The sequence below is a fragment of the Carassius auratus genome, chromosome 4 (assembly GCF_003368295.1).
Source record: "Carassius auratus strain Wakin chromosome 4, ASM336829v1, whole genome shotgun sequence".
Taxonomy (NCBI): domain Eukaryota; kingdom Metazoa; phylum Chordata; class Actinopteri; order Cypriniformes; family Cyprinidae; genus Carassius; species Carassius auratus.
Genome location: NC_039246.1, coordinates 1534426 through 1557894, shown reverse-complemented (window position 1 = coordinate 1557894; position 23469 = coordinate 1534426). Strand labels below are relative to the sequence as shown.

Here is a 23469-nt window from a genome sequence, read left to right as displayed (position 1 = left end):
ATTATAAGAGTGGCTTGATGGAGCGCAGGAGATGCAGATAACATGATATTGACCCTTAAGAAACTTTTTTTTATTAATGCTGTCACGTAACAAATCTGTCAAAATATAAAATGAAATGAATAGATCATTTCTACATTGAAATAAAAATGTAGACTGCACAATTATTTTAAATTGCAAATCTAAATAATTGGGAATCATGAAAAAAACAATAAAATAAAAACATGTATCTATTATCTGTTTCATGTATCTATTATAACATTTCTGTAGTTTTGTTTGCTTGGCTGTTTCCTTATAAAAGTCCAGAAATTTGTCAAGTTTTTCGCCGGGTGTCATTTTAAATTATATGACATCATTACATTGCCGTCTTGCCACCAGCCAATCGCTGCACAGCTGATCATGGTTTCGAGTATCGATACATATCCCCTTTTAAGCCAACAAATGAACGCGCAATTATCTCAGATAACTCAATCGATACTAATCATACACAACAGGTGTGTTCGAAGAACCGAATTATCCAGATCATGATTAGCACGATGATATCATCTTGGATGTGTAATTTGATCTCGGATGTAATAAGCGACTTACAGGAACGGGCCCCTGATGACACACACAGTCTTTGCGTCTCTTGTTTGGACGAAGAGCGCGTATGCGCAATGTCCTTGAGGGGGCGATCTGCGTGCATTGTGAGCGGTTTCCTATGAAAAATAGGATGGCAGATGGCAAAGAAGCCTTCTCAATCCTCCTGCCCTGCTTATGTGGAGCTGTTAGAGGTTATGGATCGCGCCATGGCAAAGTTGGACTTGCCATGGAAGCGTGCCAGCAAAGTAACACCCTGAGGTCGCCTCGATGAGCATTATTTATCTGACCATAGCCCTCTAGCCCAGGTGAGCCTTCCGTTTTTGCCTGATTTACATGCAAAAGTCAAAAAAGAATGGAAGAGGCCATTTTCTTCTTGCATCCATCGATTTCAGCATACAAGTTATGCTAACATCGAGGGTATGCGTGAAAATGGCTATGAGAAGTTGCCCCCTGTAGAAGAGACGCTGGCTAGCTATCTCTCTGTGAGGGAAGCAGCAGGTCAGGCTGTGGCTTCATTGCACACCATGGCAGTGCTTCAGACCTGCTGAAGGACCTGGATAAAGGCGAGGGCCTTTCAGCTGACCAGGTATGCCGAGCTTCACTGCACCACAGACCTCTCTATCCGTGCTACCAAGCAGGCCACCTCCGCCATGGGTAGGTCTATGGCGGCCATGGTAGTAACAAAGAGACATCTGTGGGTGAACCTGGCAGACATCAAGAGGAAAGAAAGGGCTTTCTTCTCGATGCTCGGTCTCGCCTTCTGAGCTTTTCGGTACCTGTGTCGAGACGGTGGTCCAGAAGTTCAGGGAGGCAAGGGCGCATTCAGCTGCCTTTAAATCCTTCATTCCACGAAGGTCCAGGTCTGAGCCCGAACAACATAGAGGTCCTGGCCCGTCTCATTCTGAGGATCAAAGACGGGCGCAGAAGGCTAGTGTCGCAGCTCGCGCTCCTCCCCCGCCTGTGAGCAGGGGCAAGAGGAATCGTGGGTCACAAGGAGGTAAGCAGGACTTGAGGGATGTGATTCAGATGAGGCAGCGATCTTGTCCGTATCGGAGCGATACCTAGGTAGCTACTCATTCCCTTAGGATGTTATTAACTTCTGCTATTATCCTCCCTTGCCTTATTCCTCTGTAACCACCACCTCTCCATCTGACCGAGGTTAGGTGGAAAAAGTTCTCACATAACAGTCTCCTATGCTGTACCTATGATCTTTTTGGTTGGTTCTATATTCATAGTAACCACCTTACTGATGGTCTGGACTATAAGGAGGCGCCCTGTGAACGGGGCTTCAGTACAGGAGGGTGGGTGAGTATGTAACCCTTTCTGTATATACTTATGGGTTAAATTGCTGGTGGTCTTGTGTCTACTAACACTATGTGAGTCTCTTTTACAGTGCTCAGTCATGGCATTTACTAACACCCGTCAGCACTGACCTTCTGGCCTCGTACTCTGGTATTAGGCGGCTGAGATCACAGGGAGCCTCACTGATCATTAGTACTGGAACACAGCACTGCAGGGGATTTCATGAATGTCTGGCCAGGTCGCCAGAGGTTTGTAAAATTGGAGCTTGCCTCTCCCGTGCGGTTGAGCGCCTCTGCAATGCTTAGGAACCTCTTAGTACACACGCTACGCTCTGTGTACTTCCTAAAGTGGTAAGTGTGCACGCAAGACTCTGCACACTTCTCTGAAATCCTGTACGGTAAGGGTTACGTGCACAGCTTCATTCCCTTTTCGAGATGGTTAGACCTTGGTTCCTTTGGCTCCATTCAGCCAGTGTGTATGTTTATACACTTCAAGCATTGTTTCCCTCAACGTGAAAGGATATCTGGGCGATTCTCGGTCCCCTTTCCAGGCAGGGTCACGTATGAATGCGCTACTCTGAATTCGGAGTTCTCCTCTCATATGAGACCGCGTTCTCTGTTTTTTCCCCAGAGCGCTCCACCATTAATTCCACAGATTGAGTTGATATTCTCAAAACATATTTTTTGAGATACATCATTCCATCTCTGAGCTGCTCGATCAGAGTGCCACAAGAGCCCCTGTTTAGAACAGTATTTTAAAAATCCATATTATGGTAAGTGTGCACGTGAAGTCTTAGTGCACTTTCTGAAATCCACACTGTGGTAAGTTCGCACGCTAGTGCTCTGCATTTTTTCTAAAAATCCTTTATTGTAAGGGCTCCGTGCGGTTGCTTCGGGCCCTTTCTTGAGTTGGTGAAAAGCCCCGTTCATCTTGGGTGCCACTACATTTATGTATCCTTGAATACCTATCTAAGCAGGGTATTGCTACCAGGGATCTGTTGAGACAGCTCCTTCAGCAAACTTGTGCGAGAGCAAGCGGTAGCCCCTGTGTGACAGGCAAGACTTTGTATAAATACTGGGCTCTTAGCCGTATCCCTTTAAAAGAATCCTTCCTGATTCCAAGCCTTTAGCTCTACCCCGGGCCGAGGCCCTAACAAATAAACTGGGTATGCAGCTTAGGCCTTTGGCCATAAGGGATAATGTAATTGACAGCCATCTAACCATCCCAGGGGCAACTCCCATGGAAATGGTAGAGTTGGTACTTAGTGTTCACCATGATTCTGGCCTGCACTCCCCTCAGCATGGCGGTGTGGGTATAATATTCCCCATAGCGACCCCTAGAGGACACAGTTCGAAGATCCCTCGAAAGGGAACTATTTCAGGTTATGAATGTAACCATAGTTCCCGGAGTAGGGAATGAGACACTGCGTCCTCTAGCTCCCTGCCATGCTTCGGACGCAAGCTTCAGACGAAGAAGTAAATTACATGCTCTCTGGGTGCTTATTTATAGTCGCACCAGTAGTGACGTCAGAGGCTGTCGCCGGCCAACGCGTTGCTGTTTTTCAAAGTATGCTTCAGACACGGGTCACGACAAGGTGTTCCCCAAAGCGACCCCTAGAGGACGCAGTGTCTCGTTCCCTACTCAGGGAACTATGGTTACATTAGTAAAATGAGACAGTTCATGCTACATGTCTGACATGACTAATTCCTCCTCCATAGTGTCTACATGTTGTTTTTGATCAGTCCCTCTCTCGTCTCTGCTTGTGGTTTGTTTGGTTTCCAGATAAACTGATTCTGATCAAGGAGTATCTGACGTGGGCTGAAGCTCTGAGATACTGCAGACAGAATCATGTGGATCTGCTCTCGGTTCATTCAGAAGAGATTCAGCGTCGTGTGATGAACGTGGTTAAACGAGCGTCTACTGCAGCGGTGTGGTTGGGTTTACACAACTACTGCGTCATGAACATGTGGCTCTGGCTGAGTGGAGAGGTCGTGTGCTATCAGAACTGGGCACCAGGGAACGGGACGAGACCAGAAAACTGCAAACTAGAGAACAGAAAAGGAGCAGTTCAGTCTGGAGGAGATCAGCGCTGGACCAGCCTTCCTGAATCTCACAAGCTCAACTTCATCTGCAGCAGAAAATAAGAGCTAATGTATTTACTTTCACGCTTTTCATTGGTCACTTCATTATCTTTCTGATTTACTTTTGTGTTTTTTTTATTTAGTAAGTTCTAAGTGAATTTCCTTATTGGGTTTTAAAATGGCAAAAAATCTTTTTTATTCATGTTATGATATATGTGCATTTCCGGTGTGGCTATGACTAATTTTCTCAGTTTAAACATTTGATATATCATCTGTGTTGTATTCTGAATAAAATATTGAAATTTGAAACTTCCACATCATTGCATTCTGTTTTTATTCACAATTTGTTAGTGTCCCAACTTTTTTTGGAATCGGGTTTGTATAATAACCCCATAAATTATAAAATTGATTCTCATCACTAATAGTCTGATGAAATAAACTTAAGAAAAAAACTTCCATCATTAACTTAAAAAAATAAGTTAATTTACAGCTTTAAATAAGTCAAACTGGCTGCACAAATCATTTAAATTCATTCATATTAAACCGACTAAAAACAAATCACATTTTCTAAAAGAAAACATGTTGCCACAATTATTGATCATACCCAAATATATATATACATTATATATATATATATATATATATATATATATATATATATACAGTATTGTTCAAAATAATAGCAGTACAATGTGACTAACCAGAATAATCAAGGTTTTTCGTATATTTTTTTATTGCTACGTGGCAAACAAGTTACCAGTAGGTTCAGTAGATTCTCAGAAAACAAATGAGACCCAGCATTCATGATATGCACGCTCTTAAGGCTGTGCAATTGGGCAATTAGTTGAATTAGTTGAAAGGCGTGTGTTCAAAAAAATAGCAGTGTGGCATTCAATCACTGAGGTCATCAATTTTGTGAAGAAACAGGTGTGAATCAGGTGGCCCCTATTTAAGGATGAAGCCAACACTTGTTGAACATGCATTTGAAAGCTGAGGAAAATGGGTCGTTCAAGACATTGTTCAGAAGAACAGCGTACTTTGATTAAAAAGTTGATTAGAGAGGGGAAAACCTATAAAGAGGTGCAAAAAATGATAAGCTGTTCAGCTAAAATGATCTCCAATGCCTTAAAATGGAGAGCAAAACCAGAGAGACGTGGAAGAAAACGGAAGACAACCATCAAAATGGATAGAAGAATAACCAGAATGGCAAAGGCTCAGCCAATGATCACCTCCAGGATGATCAAAGACAGTCTGGAGTTACCTGTAAGTACTGTGACAGTTAGAAGACGTCTGTGTGAAGCTAATCTATTTTCAAGAATCCCCCGCAAAGTCCCTCTGTTAAAAAAAAGGCATGTGCAGAAGAGGTTACAATTTGCCAAAGAACACATCAACTGGCCTAAAGAGAAATGGAGGAACATTTTGTGGACTGATGAGAGTAAAATTGTTCTTTTTGGGTCCAAGGGCCACAGGCAGTTTGTGAGACGACCCCCAAACTCTGAATTCAAGCCACAGTACACAGTGAAGACAGTGAAGCATGGAGGTGCAAGCATCATGATATGGGCATGTTTCTCCTACTATGGTGTTGGGCCTATTTATCGCATACCAGGGATCATGGATCAGTTTGCATATGTTAAAATACTTGAAGAGGTCATGTTGCCCTATGCTGAAGAGGACATGCCCTTGAAATGGTTGTTTCAACAAGACAATGACCCAAAACACACTAGTAAACGGGCAAAGTCTTGGTTCCAAACCAACAAAATTAATGTTATGGAGTGGCCAGCCCAATCTCCAGACCTTAATCCAATTGAGAACTTGTGGGGTGATATCAAAAATGCTGTTTCTAAAGCAAAACCAAGAAATGTGAATGAATTGTGGAATGTTGTTAAAGAATCATGGAGTGGAATAACAGCTGAGAGGTGCCACAAGTTGGTTGACTCCATGCCACACAGATGTCAAGCAGTTTTAAAAAACTGTGGTCATACAACTAAATATTAGTTTAGTGATTCACAGGATTGCTAAATCCCAGAAAAAAAAAATGTTTGTACAAAATAGTTTTGAGTTTGTACAGTCAAAGGTAGACACTGCTATTTTTTTGAACACACCCCTTTCAACTAATTGCCCAATTGCACAGCCTTAAGAGCGTGCATATCATGAATGCTGGGTCTTGTTTGTTTTCTGACAATCTACTGAACCTACTGGTAACTTGTTTGCCACGTAGCAATAAAAAATATACTAAAAACCTTGATTATTCTGGTTAGTCACATTGTACTGCTATTATTTTGAACAATACTGTATATATATATATATATATATTCATGTGAGACAAATTCCCTATGATGACATATGGGTATGACAATGTTAAAGGGATTTATGCAATTCAAAAACCTTAAAACCGAAAAGGGGGTGTTTTTTTTTAAATAAAAGATAATGCAGTTTCCAGTGATGGGTATTTTTAGGAGTAGGGTTGGTGTAGGGCAATAGAAAATACACTTTTTGCAGTATAAAAACCATTTCATCTATGGAGATTCCCCATAAAACCTAGAAAACAATGTGTGCGTGTGCATGTGTAAGATGTTAATTAATCTTCCCATGAAATCAAAGTCCAGAAACTCTCACAAACAGATTCCATGCAATAAATAAAATGATCCCATCGTGTCTTTCTTAGGGAGGGGCTTCAAAAATTAGGACATTGAGTGATTATCGGAGAAGGGATAGAGTGGTGTAGAATGAAGGTAAATTATGTAAATAAATGTTATTTATATAGCGCACTTAAACACAACGTAGCTGACCAAAGTGCTGAACAGAGTATTAAAAAAACAACAATAATAAATAAATATAAAATAAGAATAAAAAACATGGAAGACAATATACTTAAAAACACAGTACAAAGATTAGATTAAAACACCTGGGAGAAAAGATATGTTTTCAGCCTCTTTTTAAAAATGATAATGGAAGGTGCAAGACGAATATCCAGTGGCAGCTGATTCCATAAGCGAGGGGCAGCAACTGAAAAAGCTCTGTCGCCCTTGGTTTTTAAACGTGATCGAGGGACATATAAAAGATACTGATCATCAGACATTAAGGATCTACTAGATGAATGTGGGATAATAAGATCTTTTTTTAATACTAGGGGGCTTGATCATTAAGAGCTTTAAAAACAAACAAAAGAATTTGAAACTGAATTCTGAAATGGATTGGGAGCCAATGGAGCGATGTTAAGATCGGGGTGACATGGTCAAATTTCTTTGCTCTGGTTAACATCCTTGCAGCTGCATTTTGAACCATCTGGAGACGAGAAATGGTTGACTGAGGAAGGCCTAAATACAAGGAGTTGCAATAATCTAAACGTGATGTGATAAAAGCATGAATGACCTTCTCCAAATCCTGCAACGACAAGAATGACTTAAGTTATGAATAATCTGTAGTTGATAAAAACTATTTTTAAGAACCAAATTTATTTGCTTGGTTAAGCATAATTCAGAGTTCAAGATGACACCTAGGTTCCTGACCTGAGAAGAAACTGAGGGAAAATGATTGCCAAGTTCCTTAATAAACCTGTTTCTCAATTTCGGGGGACCAAAAACATTAATTTGGAGAAAGTTATTTTTTAACCATTTCTTGACATCATCAAGCCAGTCCTCTAATAATATTCCATAATGGAAGCATATATAAGTTAAAAAGGAGCGGGCCCAAAATGGAACCCTCAAGTCAAGTTATTTTATTTGTATAGCACATTTAACCGAACAACAGTTGACCGAAAGTGCTTTAGAAGTTAAAACAGGGAAGGCAGAAACAATATGCCTTGACAATACATAAAAATGAGTACAAGACTCCTTGAATACATTTAAATAATTAAATAAAACAAACATAAATTACAAGGCTATAGAATATAACATATCAAAAAAAAAAAAAAAAAAAAACCCTGAGGGACACCACTAATAATAGGTGCTGAAGAAGAGAAAAATTTGCCCAATGATACAGAAAAGGACCAGTCTCTAAGTTATGAAGTGAACCACTGTAAGGCAGTACCCTTGATACCAATCAAATGCTCTAAACACCAAAGAAGTACATCATGATCAACTGTATCAAATGCAGCTGTAAGATCTAGTAACATTAAAACAGCATTTTTACCAGCATCAACTGCAAGTAAAATATCATTAGATACCTTTAACAAAACAGACTGTGTGCTATGATAAGCAGCGAAGCCAGATTGGAAAGGTTCCAATAAATTTGCTGAATTTAAAAACAGGATCAATTGTGGTTGTACAACTTTTTCAAACAACTTTGACAAGAAAGACAGCTTAGAGACAGGGTGACAATTATTTAAAGAACCCTCATCCAAACCGTTTCTTAAGCAAAGGTTGAACAGCAGTATGCTTAAAAAGTTTTTGGCACTAACCCAGCATCCAAAGATGAATTTATCAACACTTGGGTACTGGAAACTCAGATTAATTATTGAATTAATCATGGGAAATAAAATCTTAGGCCTATGAAGATATGTGGCAATTAAATCCGAAAAATACCTGGATCTAGCTAATTTTGCAGCATGCTGAAACTTGAACAGCAAGGCTTTAAAAATCTCAAAGGACACCGTTAAAAAATAATGCATCTTTTTAAAAAAGCAACCCATTAAAGTACACATGAAATCAAAATGAACTATATTTATTTTGTTAATGCACATTGCTATTTTTGTGGTGAACAATTTATCTGTGCAAGTCAATCCACAATAAAAAGAAAAAAAAAATAGACTGCATCCCGTAAACACAATCAAGCCTAAAAAAATAAAATTAACCCCTTTGAACCACAATTCAAGAACATTTAGATTCATAATGTATCTGGTTCTCGTCTTATTAATGACAGTAATGTAGTTTGCAAGTAAAGCTGCAAATTCCACCATTAACCTCAGCTGTGCCCCGTAATAATCCTCTGATATCTCAGTTAAAGAAAGGACAATCACGTTTGGACTTCAGTACGAGGCAACTGTGCCTAGTGCAAGTATGCCCTTAGAACAAATTGTTTACTTTATATCTTTATTATTTACATTATAATTATCTGTGTCCAAAGGTACACACACAGAGAAAGTTGCTTATTGCTGATTTGACGTGTCAATGACTCCTGCTCAATAAAAACTCCACAGATATATTTGCATACATGACGATATATATATCCTATATCCTACAGTAGTTCCATCTTAGGATACAAGAATAAAAGGATATAAAAATGAGAGTGGAGGAGATTGAGGAAACATGTAGCTAAAAATAGAAATATCCCCCCTCACGCAAGCATTATTTACTCACTCAACCATTATACAATCACTCAAGCATTATATACTATAGTGTCGATGCCAAAATAATATCTTATTCGTCTTACTGTTAGATTTCTAAAGAAGATTTCCAACCTCAGATGTCAAATCCTATCAGACAATATCTGTTTTGTGAGGTATCCAAACCAGTAAAATCTATAAAGAGCAAGTCTTGTCTGTTCACCAAAGGTGTTTTATCAGTCTTGTAATAGCCTGAGAATTTGACCATAATAAGCAGAAAGTGGAAAACAAAAGTGATGGTAAAAACTGAGCAATGTTGGTTTATTGAATAATCTCAGTTGCATGTGTTTCAATGCTCATACAATCAGTACAAATACAGCGAGTCTTATTATGTTATGAAACCCCACTGTCATAAAATTAAACAACAGAAGTGAAAGAAGTAATATACTATATTAAAACATAAAATAACAAATTAAGAAGCATAAAATAAGGGATAAATGATTAATATGTAATAAAATGAAAGTAACAATTTGGTTTAGGGACCAAATCTCACTATTAACATATTCTACATCCCAATACCTAAACTTAATAGCCAGAATTGGATCTTAAAATAAATTGTGACCAAAATGATCAAATGATAACTACATTAATCATAAGTAATGATTATTACTTTTGGAATTAAAAAAAATAAAATAACAGAACATAACAGATGTCTGCTCTCTTGAAGTAATACATTAACACACAAATGTTGCTGATGAGAATCCATAAATCACATTTCAATTACTCTGAATGCTGACTGCACATTTATTTGTTTTTATTTTATATAGAAAGAAATATTTTGGAATAATTTGTATTAATTTTTTACCCAGATTACCATTTTCACTAATATTCTTATAGTTACTGTAGCAATGATTTTCTTTATGTAATTATGTTGTGATGTGGATCCAAATAGCCCAGTTAAAACCGTTCCTGCCAAGTTTTTCTGCATATTTCCTTTAGATGCTACGCATATACTAGTAAAAATCTATGTGTTTTGGAAATGTTTACCATAGATGCTCTCTCAGATGGCCACACTGTTGGGGATTCTGTCTGGAGACAGATACCAATAGGGCAGTTTCAGTTTTTCATTTCGGCTCTTGATGATGTTGGTCACTTCAAATAATTTCTTGCGGAAAGTCTTAGTGGCTTCTATGACGGATTGCTCAGTGAAGTACTTATCTGGATACACGCCTAAAAACAGCTGGGGAGAAGACGTGGACAAAACATGGTTTACTTTGACTCTACTTGCTTCCCACATAATTGCTGAAGCAAACTAGTTATGAATAATCGGTCATCGAACCTCTTCGTCCTGGTACTGACTAAGGGCCCAAACTGCTCCTAGATGCCAACTGGATCGCCCACGGTCCGGAAGACTCTCCATGATATACTTCATATCCACCTGGCCCTTCTGTGTGGGAGGAGGCTTCCGCATGGTGCAGGGACTGTTGGGGATCCAGGAAAACCAGTCATACTGGAACATGGGACAAGCACAACAGATATCAGCGTATAGATAGTAACCCAGCCACACTTTATATTCATCCAGAAAAGTGTCCAATCCCACCTGTCCGAAGTTGACAGCAGCATGTTGTGCTGAAGCTGTGAAAATCACAACAGTCAAGTACTCGACCAACTGCTCCCGGGTTTTCAGGGAATTTGGAAACTCTGTGAAAATGGGCAACATTTTATCCTCATGCATGCAATTAAAAGGTGTCTTGTCTGCCATGTCATCACAATATCATACAAACATTCACACATACAAAGATACTTAGATTTGAGTAAATTTACCCTGTACTCACCACATTCCTTGGGAGAATTCTTCATACCAGAGAAACAAACATCTTGAACAAATGCCTGGATCTCTTTGTCCTCCTGAACGGTCTCATCACTGCTGTAGTAGATCTTGACCACATCAGAAACAAAACTGGAGGAAGATCAAACTAAATGATGAATCAGCAAATTCCAAAACAGATTTGAGTGTCAAATGCTTCACTAGTTATTTTATTGTTATTAATGCTCAGCATTAGTGTTTGAAAATGTCATTTATCAACTACCTTTTCACCGCCTCCCAGACCATCATGCCATCATCTCTGTAGTAATAGTTGGGCAGATCTTCCTTGTTGTCCACTCCTCGAGCTTTCATGGCCTCAGGGAAGCACAGGGACTTGTAGGTTAAAGTTTTCATGGCCTTTTGAATCACTTCAACTATTCCATTTCCACCGGTGCCATTAGCCTTTGAATTAGAAGGACAATGGTGATTTTTTTGTTTTGTGTCCGATTTTGCAGTGAATTAAAAAAAGAAAAGAAATTTGCGGGTGAAATTATCGACGCAACATAGAATTGCAGTATTCTATATATTTATTAATAAATCTATAGAAATAGAAGTTCCTGCAAGCACATCAAATCTTTCTGTCAGACTGTAAAATAAAAAAAAAACATACAGAAGTTATTCTATGATAAAGAAGTCCTATAACTATTATAAGGAGGTATAGTGAATCATTCTCTCATGGCTGGCCGGACAGTCAACAGGAACGACCTGTTCGTTAAATTCCTGAGATCCGTGCGCTCAGAGGACCCACAGTTTTTTTTAGGACATCATTTTAATTGTTAAATGGCCCTGGGATTAAAAATTGCCATTTTAATGGGTTTCAGTGGCCCTTACTGTAGCTATTTTGTGTACCTAAAGTAAAATAATGTAGAGAAATACAGGTGAAATATTGAAATTCTAATACAAATGCGCACTTGTGTCCAAGTAAAAACTGAAAAAGACAAAAATGTCCATAAGATAGTTTAAACCTAGTTGTATCTTCAGACCTTATAGTCAGGTGAACAAAGAAGAGATAAACATGAATGCAAAAGTTGTAGTTCCTTACAAGGCACTGTTTATGCAGGGTTAAATATACCTTTTCAAAGAGCCCAGATTTACAGATGAGTTTTTCACGAGCTGCAGTGTTGATGGCAATGGTGAAACGAATATGAGGTATCAGCAACTGTAAGAAAAAAAAAAAAAGACTATCAGCAAAACACTGGCCTTCAATTAAGAAATAAACCACTCTAGGCCACTATATGACATTGCCACACAAGACACATTTAACCTACTCAATGTATTATGTTTTTATATATACACTGGAGTTTTAATAGGTATTTCTGTATTCTTAGCCATTTTATTCCTCTGATTTATTTTTACATGTGTTAGTCTTTTAATTATCTTGATTTCTGACTAATCACATGACAGGAAATAGATTCTGTAAAGGTAGTAGCATGGCAAACAAAATGGTGGTCACAAACTGGTGATCATGATTAGCTGGACCTTGGATTGACTGTATAACTGTTGATATAACTCATCTTTTGAAACACACCTAACCTCAGTTTTAATCTGATCTAATTTCTTAAATTGTAACATCTACTAATAAAGCCAATCGTTACAACTTCAATTAGTGTTTGCACCACAGGTAAGGGGCTTTGTGCCAAACTCTAACACCCTGCCTTTTTGCTTTTATATTAAGAGCAGTAACAAAGGACACCTATGTTCAATAAGTATCAATAAGACTTACTACAAATTATAACACTAATAAGACTCATTAACAATTATAAGATGACAAATAAGCAATGCCTTTACCAGAAAACCCAACTATAAGCTTTTTCCAGTGGCCAAGCATTTTGGCCCATTATTACAGAATGAGTCACAGTTGTGCATTTATAATCATTACAATGACTTGAACACACTTCATCCAATCAGAATTTAGAAGTTATTATGAAATTCGGAAAAAGTATGTTTTATGTTAGATCCTCAAGATACTTTGCTGATTTCATTAATCAAGGGGACAAAAAACGGATTAAATTCTAGAAGTACAGGAACCTGTGTGTAATCTACTACTGTAACAAAACAGGCACTAAATGGGTTAAAGGATTAGTACACTTCCAGAATACAAATTTCCAGATAATTTACTCACACCCATGTAATCCAAGATGTTCATGTCTTTCTTTCTTCAGTCTTAAGGTAAATAAGGTTTTTGAGGAAAACATTCCAAGATTTTTCTCCATATAGTGGACTTCAATGGTGCTCAATGGATTGAAAGTAAAAAATTAATTAAATTTATATACTTTCTAACTACAAACCATCACCTTGAACCAACTCGTCCTCACGCATTATGTAATCAACATTGGAAAGGTCACTTGTGACGTAGGCTGAAGTTCCAACCCATTGTTTTCAAAGTGAATGTGTGAAGAAAGTCAAACACCCTACACAAAAAAAAAGTAAAATAATGATGTTGGATGATTGGTTCAAAAAGGTAGGGTATTGTGAAAAACTCATTTTCTCATTTTCACAAAGTACACAGGCGAAGAGTAATGTGGAAAGTTACAGCAAGATGAGCATTTGGGGTTAAAAGGTATATGGATTTCATTTATTTTTGGAATTTTGTTTGAGATTGTTAAGAGCTCTTTGAATCTGCTTTGAAACTGCATTTTTAACCATTAATCCATTGAAGATCTCTATATGGAAAAAGATCCTGGAACGTTTTCTTAAAAAATCTTAATTTCTTTTTGACTGAAGAAAGACATGAACATCTTATAAATGATACAGAACTTATTATTCTGGAAGTGAATTAATTATTTTAGACATGCTTTCTCTGGACATTTAATAATGGTGCAATCCACTAAATGGATTATCACAAACTTAGTAAATCATGTTGCATGATTCATTAAAAAACCCACCTCCCATAAATTGTGTATGAAATAAAAAACTCCAAAAATACATACATAAGGGTAGTAACCAAATTAACTGCATTCTTGCCTTTTTGTCACTAATGTTTAACTGCATGTCTTTGGTAAACCCTGACAGTATTTTTTTCCTGTCAAAAGAGGGTTTGCGCTGGTACGAGTTGTTAGTAAATCTGCCCCTAAATCCCATTGCAATGAAAGCGTTAAAAGATGGCTACCTTGAATACGGGATGGACTGCAGCGAGCTGTCTGTACATGGCTATGGCAAAAACCTCCGATATCAGATGTGTCCTGAGAAGGTGTGTGACCAGCTGGTGTACAGTGAAGTCAGTGTATTTCACCCACATCTTGGCTAGCATCCAGTCGAACTGATTATCGCTTGGGAGAAAGACTGTGTTCCCCACTCCTACAGTGGTCTGACGACTGAGCTGTTTCAGATAGCAAAAAAAAGCCCAAAATTAGTACTTGGTAAAACTCAAACTTTTTTTAAGTAATGTTTTACATTATTTTTATTTCTACAGGCACCTGAATAGCAATTGGTAGGATTTCATTCTGGCTGTTCTTGTACAGCAGGCAGAAGGGAGCAGCCAAATACTGCTTGGTATCTGGGTCTGTGGCATTGGCTTGCACTCCCTCCATTATTGCATAGTCTGCTATGTAGATGTTTCCCGCCTGTAATAGAGAGGTATTTGGTATTGGAGCCATAGATTAACACAGGACATTTTGTATTCCAGTCTATATAACTCATTCACGTCCAGAATTTACCACTTCTTTTTGGTGCATCATCAAAAATCCAAAAATAAACTCCAAATTTTCTACACCCAAATTTTTGTTTAAAACTACACTCAAAATTGAATTAATTTGGGATTATGTTGTGCACTATAAGTTTTATTGTACCGTTTTTTAAGAATCTTTCTAAATCATGTAAAGTGTCTCCGAGCACCCTGATAAGTATAAATATATTTTATTTGTATATTGTATTATTTGATTTTTATTAGTGTGGTGTAATTTTTTCTGACTTTTAATTCCTCCTGTAGCGTGAGACCTCTATCCAGGGAGCCCTCCACCATCTCCTGTGTGACTGCAAACTTGTCTGGAAGATTCAAGCACTTGCTGATTATCACCGGATTGGAGCCATTCAAAAACTGATAGCCAAAAAAGTAATCCTTATTCCAGTTCTGCATCACATACTCTGTCAAAGAGAATAATAAAGTCAGCTGCCAGTGAGTTTAGGAGCATGCAAACGATTTCTGCCTTGGCCTGGTAATTGTTGCATTCTCACAATCATTTTTACTCAGTCATTCGACAGATTGTGTAAATAAAATAAAAGAAACATTTCAAACCTGACTCGGAGTTCTTGATTTTCACAAATATTTTTTCAAAGTCTGCAATATCTTTCCAAGAGGACAACTTCAAAAATTTATTAAGTCCAAGATTCCTAATCCTGAAAGAGAAGATCATCATGGAAAATTACAGCTGAAGGCTCTCAATCAGATTTTCAGTGTTTACGCTAGGCTTATTTCTCTATTTATTTTGAGATATTTCCTAGCAACAGTCAAATGGTGTCACAGGAAATCTAGAACATGCATACTTGTTAGAGCTGCACGATTAATCGTTAAAAGATCGCGATCTCGATTCAGACACCCTCTCGATCTCATTTCTAAAAGACAACGATTCCCCGAGTCTGTTAAACCTTTGACAAAGTCTTACCGGATCATTCAGATCTGTGCGCGCACTGCCGCTGACACAGAGAGAGCTCTTACCATGTTTGGTTAAGAAACATCTTCACAAACAGTCTTTTCAACTACACAGTATTATATCTGTCTTACAGTCATTTATATTATCACAGAAATACTGGGATAAAGTTTATAGTTTAAATATAAACATTGATGTCTATATGGCAGCGATCAAAATATAACAAATCCCCTTTTGAAAGTACTGCGCTTTAAATAACGTTTGTGTCGATTGCATTGTTTCACCAATAGGTGGCGACAAGTGTCTTAATTTATTTGTCAATGAATTAATTTTTCATTCAAGAGAATCGTTCAAAAACGCTGATTCATCCAGAAATGAAACAAGTGTAGTAGGTTTATGAGTGAGTCGTTGAATCAGTGATCTAAACAACTTTTTCATCATTCTAATATTAAAAAAACTGGGGTTTTAAATATATTATATATACACTACCAGTCAAAAGTTTTTGAACCATAAGATGTGTAATGTTTTTTTAAAGTCTCTTCTGCTCACCAAACTATATTTATCTGATCCAAAGTACAGCAAAAACAGTAAAGTTTTGAAATATTTTTTACCATTTAAAATAACTGCTTTCACTTGAATGTATTTTAAAATGTAATTTATTTCTGTGGTGTGCAGCTGTATTTTCAGCATCATTACTCCAGTCTTCAGTGTCACATGATCTTCAGAAATCATTCTAATATGCTGTTTTGCCGTTCAAAAAAAACATTATTATTATTATTATTATTATTATTATGTTGAAAACAGATGAGTAGATTTTTTTCAGGTTTCTTTGATAGAAAGTTCAGAAGAACAATAATTGTGTGTAATAGAAATATTTTGTTATAAATGTCTTTGTCACACTTGATCAATTTAAAGAATCCTTGCAAAATAAAATCATTAATTTATATACTTGTGATAATGATAATGTTAATAGTAATAATAATAATAAAGAATCGTAGGAGAATCGTGATCTCTATATGAGATCAAAAAATCGTGATTCTCAATTTATCCAGAATCGTGCAGCCCTAATACTTGTTGGAGATGTATGCAAAAGTATGGACGCAACCTACGCTGTAATGTAATTCAAAGAGAAGTCCACAGATTTCGCAGCTTCAAACTGAATGTCCAAATGAAGGTCATTGCTTGAACTGGCATCGATGCTCAAGGGGAAACCAGGGCGCCACTCCTTCCACCTTTAAGAAACAGCAATATTAATCTTTCAGTTGTTTGGATTGAAACTTATTTTAGGTGAAATTAAAAAAAATTTAAAGGCAATAATTTTTTTTTGTTTGGTTTCATGTGCATTGGTATTTGCCAACCAATTGAAAAATATTTACACAGGATTGTAACTGTGGCATCAAACCTGAACAGCAGTTGTCTTGATTCCAGTTCCATGCGCCTGTACTCTTTCATATTATCATCCTGAGGCAATCGATCTAAACAAACATGAGTGTATATATATACATTAACAAGAGTATTTATGACATGCTTCATTCAGGACTGGATGGTGAACAGATCGAAGTAGGCCTAACCCTTGCCATCTCGAAGAACCACTTCCTTTTCCTTGTCTATCCAGCGATAACAGGGGAACTCGAAGGAGTCTCCAGAGGGAGTCGTCACACTGATGCATCTGCAGAACCACTTATCACTGATCAAGATTTTCTCCTTCCCGAGTTTCACCAGCACTATGTCTCCAAGGACCTCCTTCACTCTGATCTCAACAGATACCACCTTTAACGACAACTTCTGTTAGCCATAACTGAATCACACAGCTTGTGTGCAAAAAATTATCACTGGATTTGTCACATAATATCATTTTTTAATTTATGAATCATAATAATTAATGTTATGATTTATAAATTTGAATATATGACAATGCTGTGAAAAAAGTGGATAAATGGATAAAGAGGATACGTTTGTTTGAAAAAAAATTGCGAGGAAACAAAAGTGTCTGACATTCAATTAAATGTGTGTGTGTATGTATATATATGTATGTATGCACGTATGTATGTATTGGGGTGTGATGAGACGCTTATCCAACGAGATGAGATACAAGACTGGGTTCATGAGAATGAGACGATATATGATTTTTAAACATTTTTAAAAGAAATCCTCAATCATGAAAAATATAAGAAAATAGTATTTTATTCAGCGGAAAAACACAAAATGCAAAAAATGCATTTTGAAATCATCATGTACTTTATGAAATTAAACTTATTTTGTTATTAAATTATATGCAGCGATAAACAACATGTAATATTCTATATATATATATATATACAGCACTGACCAAAAGTTTGAAAACATTACTATTTTTAATTTTTTTGAAAGAAGTTTCTTCTGCTCATCAAGCCTGCATTTATTTGATGAAAAAACAGAAAACAAAATGTAATATTGTGATATATTATTACAATTTAAAATAATTGTTTTTTAAATGTATTATACTTTATATGATCATTTATTTCTGTTTTGCAAAGCTGAATTTTTAGGATCATTATCACATGATCCTTTAGAATTTATTCCAATATGATGATTCATTATCAAAGTTGGAAACAGTTCTGCTGCTTAATATTTTTTCAGAACATGTGATACTATTTTAGGATACGTTGTTGAATAAAATGTAAAAAGAAGCTATGTTTTTAAAATATAAATATTTTGTAATAACAATATACACTACTGGTCAGTAATTTGGGGTCAGTAAATTTTTTAAATAAAATTAATACTTTTATTCAGCAAGGATGTCTTAACTCATCCTTTCTAATCACCCTACTACTTGCCCGCTTGATCCTATTCCATCTCATCTTCTTCCAGGCATTTCTCCTGCAGTTGTACCTGTACTCACTCACATCATCAACACTTCCCTCCACACTGGTGTTTTCCCCTAATCATTTAGACAGGCACGTATAACTCCACTACTTAAGAAACCCAACCTCAACCCATCTCTTTTAGAGAACTACAGACCAGTTTCCCTTCTTCCTTTTATTGCAAAAACACTTGAACGAGCTGTGTTCAAACAAGTCTCTACATTTCTCACACACAACAATCCCCTTGACAGCAATCAATCTGTCTTCAGAAGTGGACATTCAACTGAGACGGCCTTGCTCTCAGTTGTTGAAGCTCTAGGACTGGCAAGAGAAGAATCCAAATCTTCAGTACTTATCCTGCTTGATCTGTCCGCTGCTTTTGACACGGTTAATCACCAGATCGTCCCGTCAACCCTACTGGCAAATGGCATCTCAGGAACCACACTTCAATGGTTTGAGTCTTACCTATCAGATAGGTCCTTCAAAGTATCTTGGAGAGGTGAGGTGCCTCTAACTACTGGGGTGCCTCAGGGCTCAGTTCTTGGACCTCTTCTCTTCTCTGTCTACATGGCATCATTAGGTTCCGTCATTCAGAAACATGGCTTTTCATACCACTGCTATGCTGATGACACTTAACTCTACTTCTCATTCCATCTTGATGATCCGACGTTAGCTATTTGTATCTCAGCTTGATTAACAGACATTTCTTCCTGGATGATGGACCATCACCTTCAACTCAACCTTGCCAAGACAGAACTGCTTGTGATTCCAGCAAACCCATCGTTCCATCACAATTTCACCATCAAGTTAGGCACATCAACCATAACTCCTTCAAAAACAGCTAGAAGCCTTGGAGTTATGATTGATGATCAGTTGACTTTCTCAGACCACATTGCTAAAACTGTCCGATCCTGCAGATTTGCTTTATTCAACATCAAGAAGATCAAGCCCTTTCTTTCTGAACATGCTGCACAACTCCTTGTTCAAGCTCTTGTTCTGTCCAGGCTGGACTATTGCAATGCTCTCTCGGCAGGTCTTCCAGCCAATTCTATCAAACCTTTACAATTAATTCAGAACGCGGCAGCAAGATTAATTTTTAATGAGCCAAAAAGAATACACGTCACACCTCTTTTTATCAAATTGCATTGGCTTCCAATAGCTGCTCGCACAAAATTCAAGGCATTACTCCAGACAAAATGAAAAAGTACAAATAAACAAGTTAGCAATCACACAATTTAATTAAATTGAACAAATCAATTATGATTTAAAATAAAGAGTGTTTTAAGATTGTAAGGTATTCAGGTAAAGGTGTTTTCTTTTCTGCTAATTTAAGACAAAACTGACATTTAACAAGGACATTTTGACATTTCTGTGTGTATTTTTCCTTTCAAATGTAAAAAAAGACACGAGGACTCAGTATCATGTCTGTGAAGGTTTTAGATCTGTGTGACAGCAACAATTTACAGTAAATAAATCATTAAATCCTCTACTCCGTCTCCTCTGAGGATGTGACTCCTAATAGTGTTCTGTGCTCCTTTCTGAAAGTGACGTGACATTCAGCCAAGTATGGTGACCCATACTCAGAATTTGTGCTCTGCATTTAACCCATCCAAAGTGCACACACACACACACACTGTCATACTTAATAAAACTAGATGTCATACTTAATAAAACAGACTGTAGTTCCTAATATGGTGTAATCTCATTTGTATCCCCTAACACTAGATGGCAGACATGTAGTACTTTGATTCTAGACCAACATTACATCATGTTCCCATTCAAAGAGTTCAAGGAAATAGCAGAGCAAGTTAGCACTGGTGTCATTGATGTGGAAGCAGTTCAGTTCATAGCGTGTAAGTTGTGATATTTGTGAGAGAAAAATCACCAACTGGCTGATAGAAAGTTGTACCTTGAGGATGTGTTACAAATGTTTTTCACCAATTCTGACTCTGAAAGAGAATATTTGCCTTTTGGAAATGACGATCGGTCGTCTAATGATCGCACGTCTCCCAGTACATCTTTGCAGTGCAATGGTGCCACTATGCAACGCATGAACATTTTGCCCCTTTGCCCAAAGGGGACAGAAGTGGCAGGGGTTGTCGTGGTCATAGTGTCCACAGGAGAGCTGTTGCTGATCGTGCATGATAAGACAAGTACAGGTGCACTCAGTGTGGAGAAGGTGCGCTCCGAGCTGTGCCATGCAATGAGAGATTGGTACCATACTCTGTCAAGAACTATCAACTGTGTCATCTGATTGGGCAGATAGCTGGTCAACTGATCAGAAAATAGCATGCATTTTACTATAGCACAGTAAAAAAATAATTTAGAACTCTTTCCCGATTCTTTTTCTAAATTTTTTCCTGATCCTTTGGAATGAGAATAAAAACACACACAAAAAAAAACAAAAAAAAATCTTGCAAATAAGTTCAGACATCCATTCAATATCTATTATTTCCTGAATATTACTGATGAACTGACCATAAAGTAGCTACTGTTTAACTACTATATAGTCTAGTAATATAGTACTAGTTTAGTACTTTCTCCTGTTTTATTGTTGGCTTTCTCTTTTCTGATCACTTGGAATGTGGATAAACACACACACACACACACAAATAATTTCAAACATCAATTCAATATCTAATATTTCCTGAATATTATGAAATTCAAGATGGCCGCACCTGGTGACGTCATATGCAAATTAGATGAGTATATTTACACCCCAAATAAACTTTAGGTCATGCCTAAGATTTTTCTAATTAACAGTAGATCTCTATCTTCAAGATTTCAAAAGCGTATGGCTTGAAAGAACTTATTGTCAAAATACAGCATTTTTTTCCAAAAAAAAACTAAACAAAAAAAAACCTGGTGCCTAAAAGGTTTCAAATCGGAGCTTTGATTTCTTACATTCAACTTAATACTGAAGCATGAACATGCATGAAAGCACGGTTTGAATGCCCCGCCCCACAGATCAACTGGAGGTTTTGATTGGTTTTGACCCTGTGTCAGAGAGTAAAATGTGCCCGTCAAACGCCAAGCTTGCCCTGTTTCTCCATTAGCACCTTTTTGTACTTTTTTACTTTCAGTAAAGTTCAATAATTTATTTTTATTCCACTCAAGGAAAACATTTTAATTATACTCAAGAAAGTAGAAAAATTTAAAAATGCACAAGTGCTGTAACACCTAAGTAAGTACTGTAAGTACTTTCCACCTCTGACATCAGTAAAGAAGTTAAATCAGTTCACCCTGTACAATTTAATGTGCAATATTTGATTCATTTAATACATGACACCACAGTTTCCACTGAGCTTGAATAGAAATTGTAAGGGAAAGCTCAATTCTTACCGATCCTCTTGTAAAATGGTCAACAACAGATTTGTCCAGTAGAGTCCGGTCACTGCTTCTCTCCGTGCCCACCAGAGTCAAGTATATTTCATTAACCGTCTCAGCAAACTCCTGTTTGCCAGTGGTGACAGAGACCGTGTACGTGAACATCCTGCTCATATGAGAGGACCAGTGTAACAGACTCTCCCTTTTCACTGCTGCTTTGGGGGTGTGGCCTATCAGTCTACCTTGTGATGATATCTGTGTGTTCTTTGAGTAGAGGTGATAGCACCATGTTTAAATCAATTAATAAATGTTGCATTCTAAAAGGCTGATTCAGACAATTTAACATTCACTCTCTTTAATTTGAAGGGCTCTGATAACACATTATCTTTGAAAATAAAAGACTTAAAGTGGCCATGGCAGGAGAAATCAAATTAGCCTTGATCTTTTGGCATATAAGATGTCTTTTGTACAATTAAAACATCCTTCAAATTTTATAACTTAAAACACCCTCCTCATAAACAAATCATCTATTTAATCAAGTTCCAAAAGTGTCTTGTTCGGATCCGAGTTCACATAACAGGAACAGACATTTGTATAAACTCAGAGCAAGACATTGATGAATAGTCTTCTTTTCAACATAGGCCCCGCCCACTGGTGTTTAGTTGATTAACGACTGACACTTGATCACGCCGATCAATCCCACTCTCTTGTGAGTACACAGATGCGTATTCACTTTCTGACAGTCCACACGCTCGCGTCTGTCGTCAGTGAAAGATCGTATCTGAAGGATCCCAGCAGGCAATTTAATGCATCCAAAAGATTTAACACAATTAACACAGGAGTGGAACTAGGGTTAGCCACCCCACTCACAACTGCTGCCTCTGTTTCTTATTTTTCTTGTCAAGAAGTGCATTTATTTATTTGCAGAATATGATTCAGAATGATTCAGATATGTGCTCCACTTCATCTCAGCACCAGGTTCAAGTCAAATAAAAATCTTTAAAAAACTTTTAAAAAATCGACAAAAAAATAATTTTTATTGCTTTTAAGTATCGATTCAAATTTAATTCAGAACTTAGTGTTTGATATTTTATGTGAAGTCTGTTTTAAGTTTACTTAAAAGTTGTTATTTAAAGTCTTACAAATGTTCACATTGATAGCTCTCATTCATACTGTATTGTTGAATGGCTGTAGTCAGTGGCATAATATTTAGCGGGAAAAATTTTTTTTAGACATGAGTATTAAAGATACTGGTTTCAGTCAGAAAAAAAAATAAATAATAAAAATATACTGTCTTTGTTGTATGTACATTAATTTGAAGATTGAATGTATTGCAAAATAAATGCTAAATTATTGCAATATAAAAGTATACTAAAAAAACTTTGTTAGTTTGGAATCAGGAAAATTGTGATGAATTATTTAACATTTGAATTGACTGACAGAAGTAAAAGAATCAAATGTTATGTTTATCTAAAGTCATTGTTCCTTGCGGTGTTCTTTTATCTGGAGGGAGAGGGAGAATTGACAAGCTGGGATATCAACCAGCGCATCTGAAGAAAGATTGGATGATGTTGACATTTCAGACGAGACACCACCACAGCCCACCTTCAGACCCATAATT

General features: G+C 37.1%; 2 protein-coding genes across 2 annotated transcripts in view; one reads left to right on the top strand and one right to left on the bottom strand.

Annotated features, from left to right (window-relative positions):
* LOC113066710 (macrophage mannose receptor 1-like) overlaps positions 1-4182 on the top strand; it is a 30160-nt gene extending 25978 nt beyond the window's left edge. The window contains exon 4 of the mRNA XM_026238689.1: positions 3664-4182. Within this exon, the coding sequence (XP_026094474.1) occupies positions 3664-4025 (362 nt within the window). The 3' untranslated portion in view covers positions 4026-4182. The remainder of the gene's footprint in view (positions 1-3663) is intronic.
* Positions 4183-9519: 5337 nt separating this feature from the next.
* On the bottom strand, positions 9520-22018 carry LOC113066049 (arachidonate 5-lipoxygenase-like). The gene is made up of 14 exons (XM_026237645.1): positions 21864-22018; positions 17250-17448; positions 17081-17153; positions 16788-16910; positions 15327-15427; positions 15003-15175; positions 14509-14655; positions 14202-14411; positions 12165-12251; positions 11316-11494; positions 11061-11185; positions 10826-10926; positions 10565-10735; positions 9520-10465 (listed from the first exon to the last, which is right to left on the bottom strand). Exons 1-14 carry the CDS (start codon positions 22011-22013, stop codon positions 10286-10288), a joined length of 2019 nt encoding a protein of 672 aa, XP_026093430.1. The 5' UTR covers positions 22014-22018; the 3' UTR covers positions 9520-10285.
* Between the last annotated feature and the right edge of the window lie 1451 nt (positions 22019-23469).

Bases quoted from the DNA above. Each gene is read 5' to 3' on its own strand.
- LOC113066049 (XM_026237645.1), bottom strand. From the start codon at position 22,013: ATGTTCACGTACACGGTCTCTGTCACCACTGGCAAACAGGAGTTTGCT. The intron at 12,252-14,201 runs GTAGCCATCTTT...TTTTTCTTACAG, and splicing joins CAGTCCATCCCGTATTCAAG to TTGCTGATACCTCATATTCG. The intron at 10,927-11,060 runs GTGAGTACAGGG...CCATTTTCACAG, and splicing joins GAATTCTCCCAAGGAATGTG to AGTTTCCAAATTCCCTGAAA.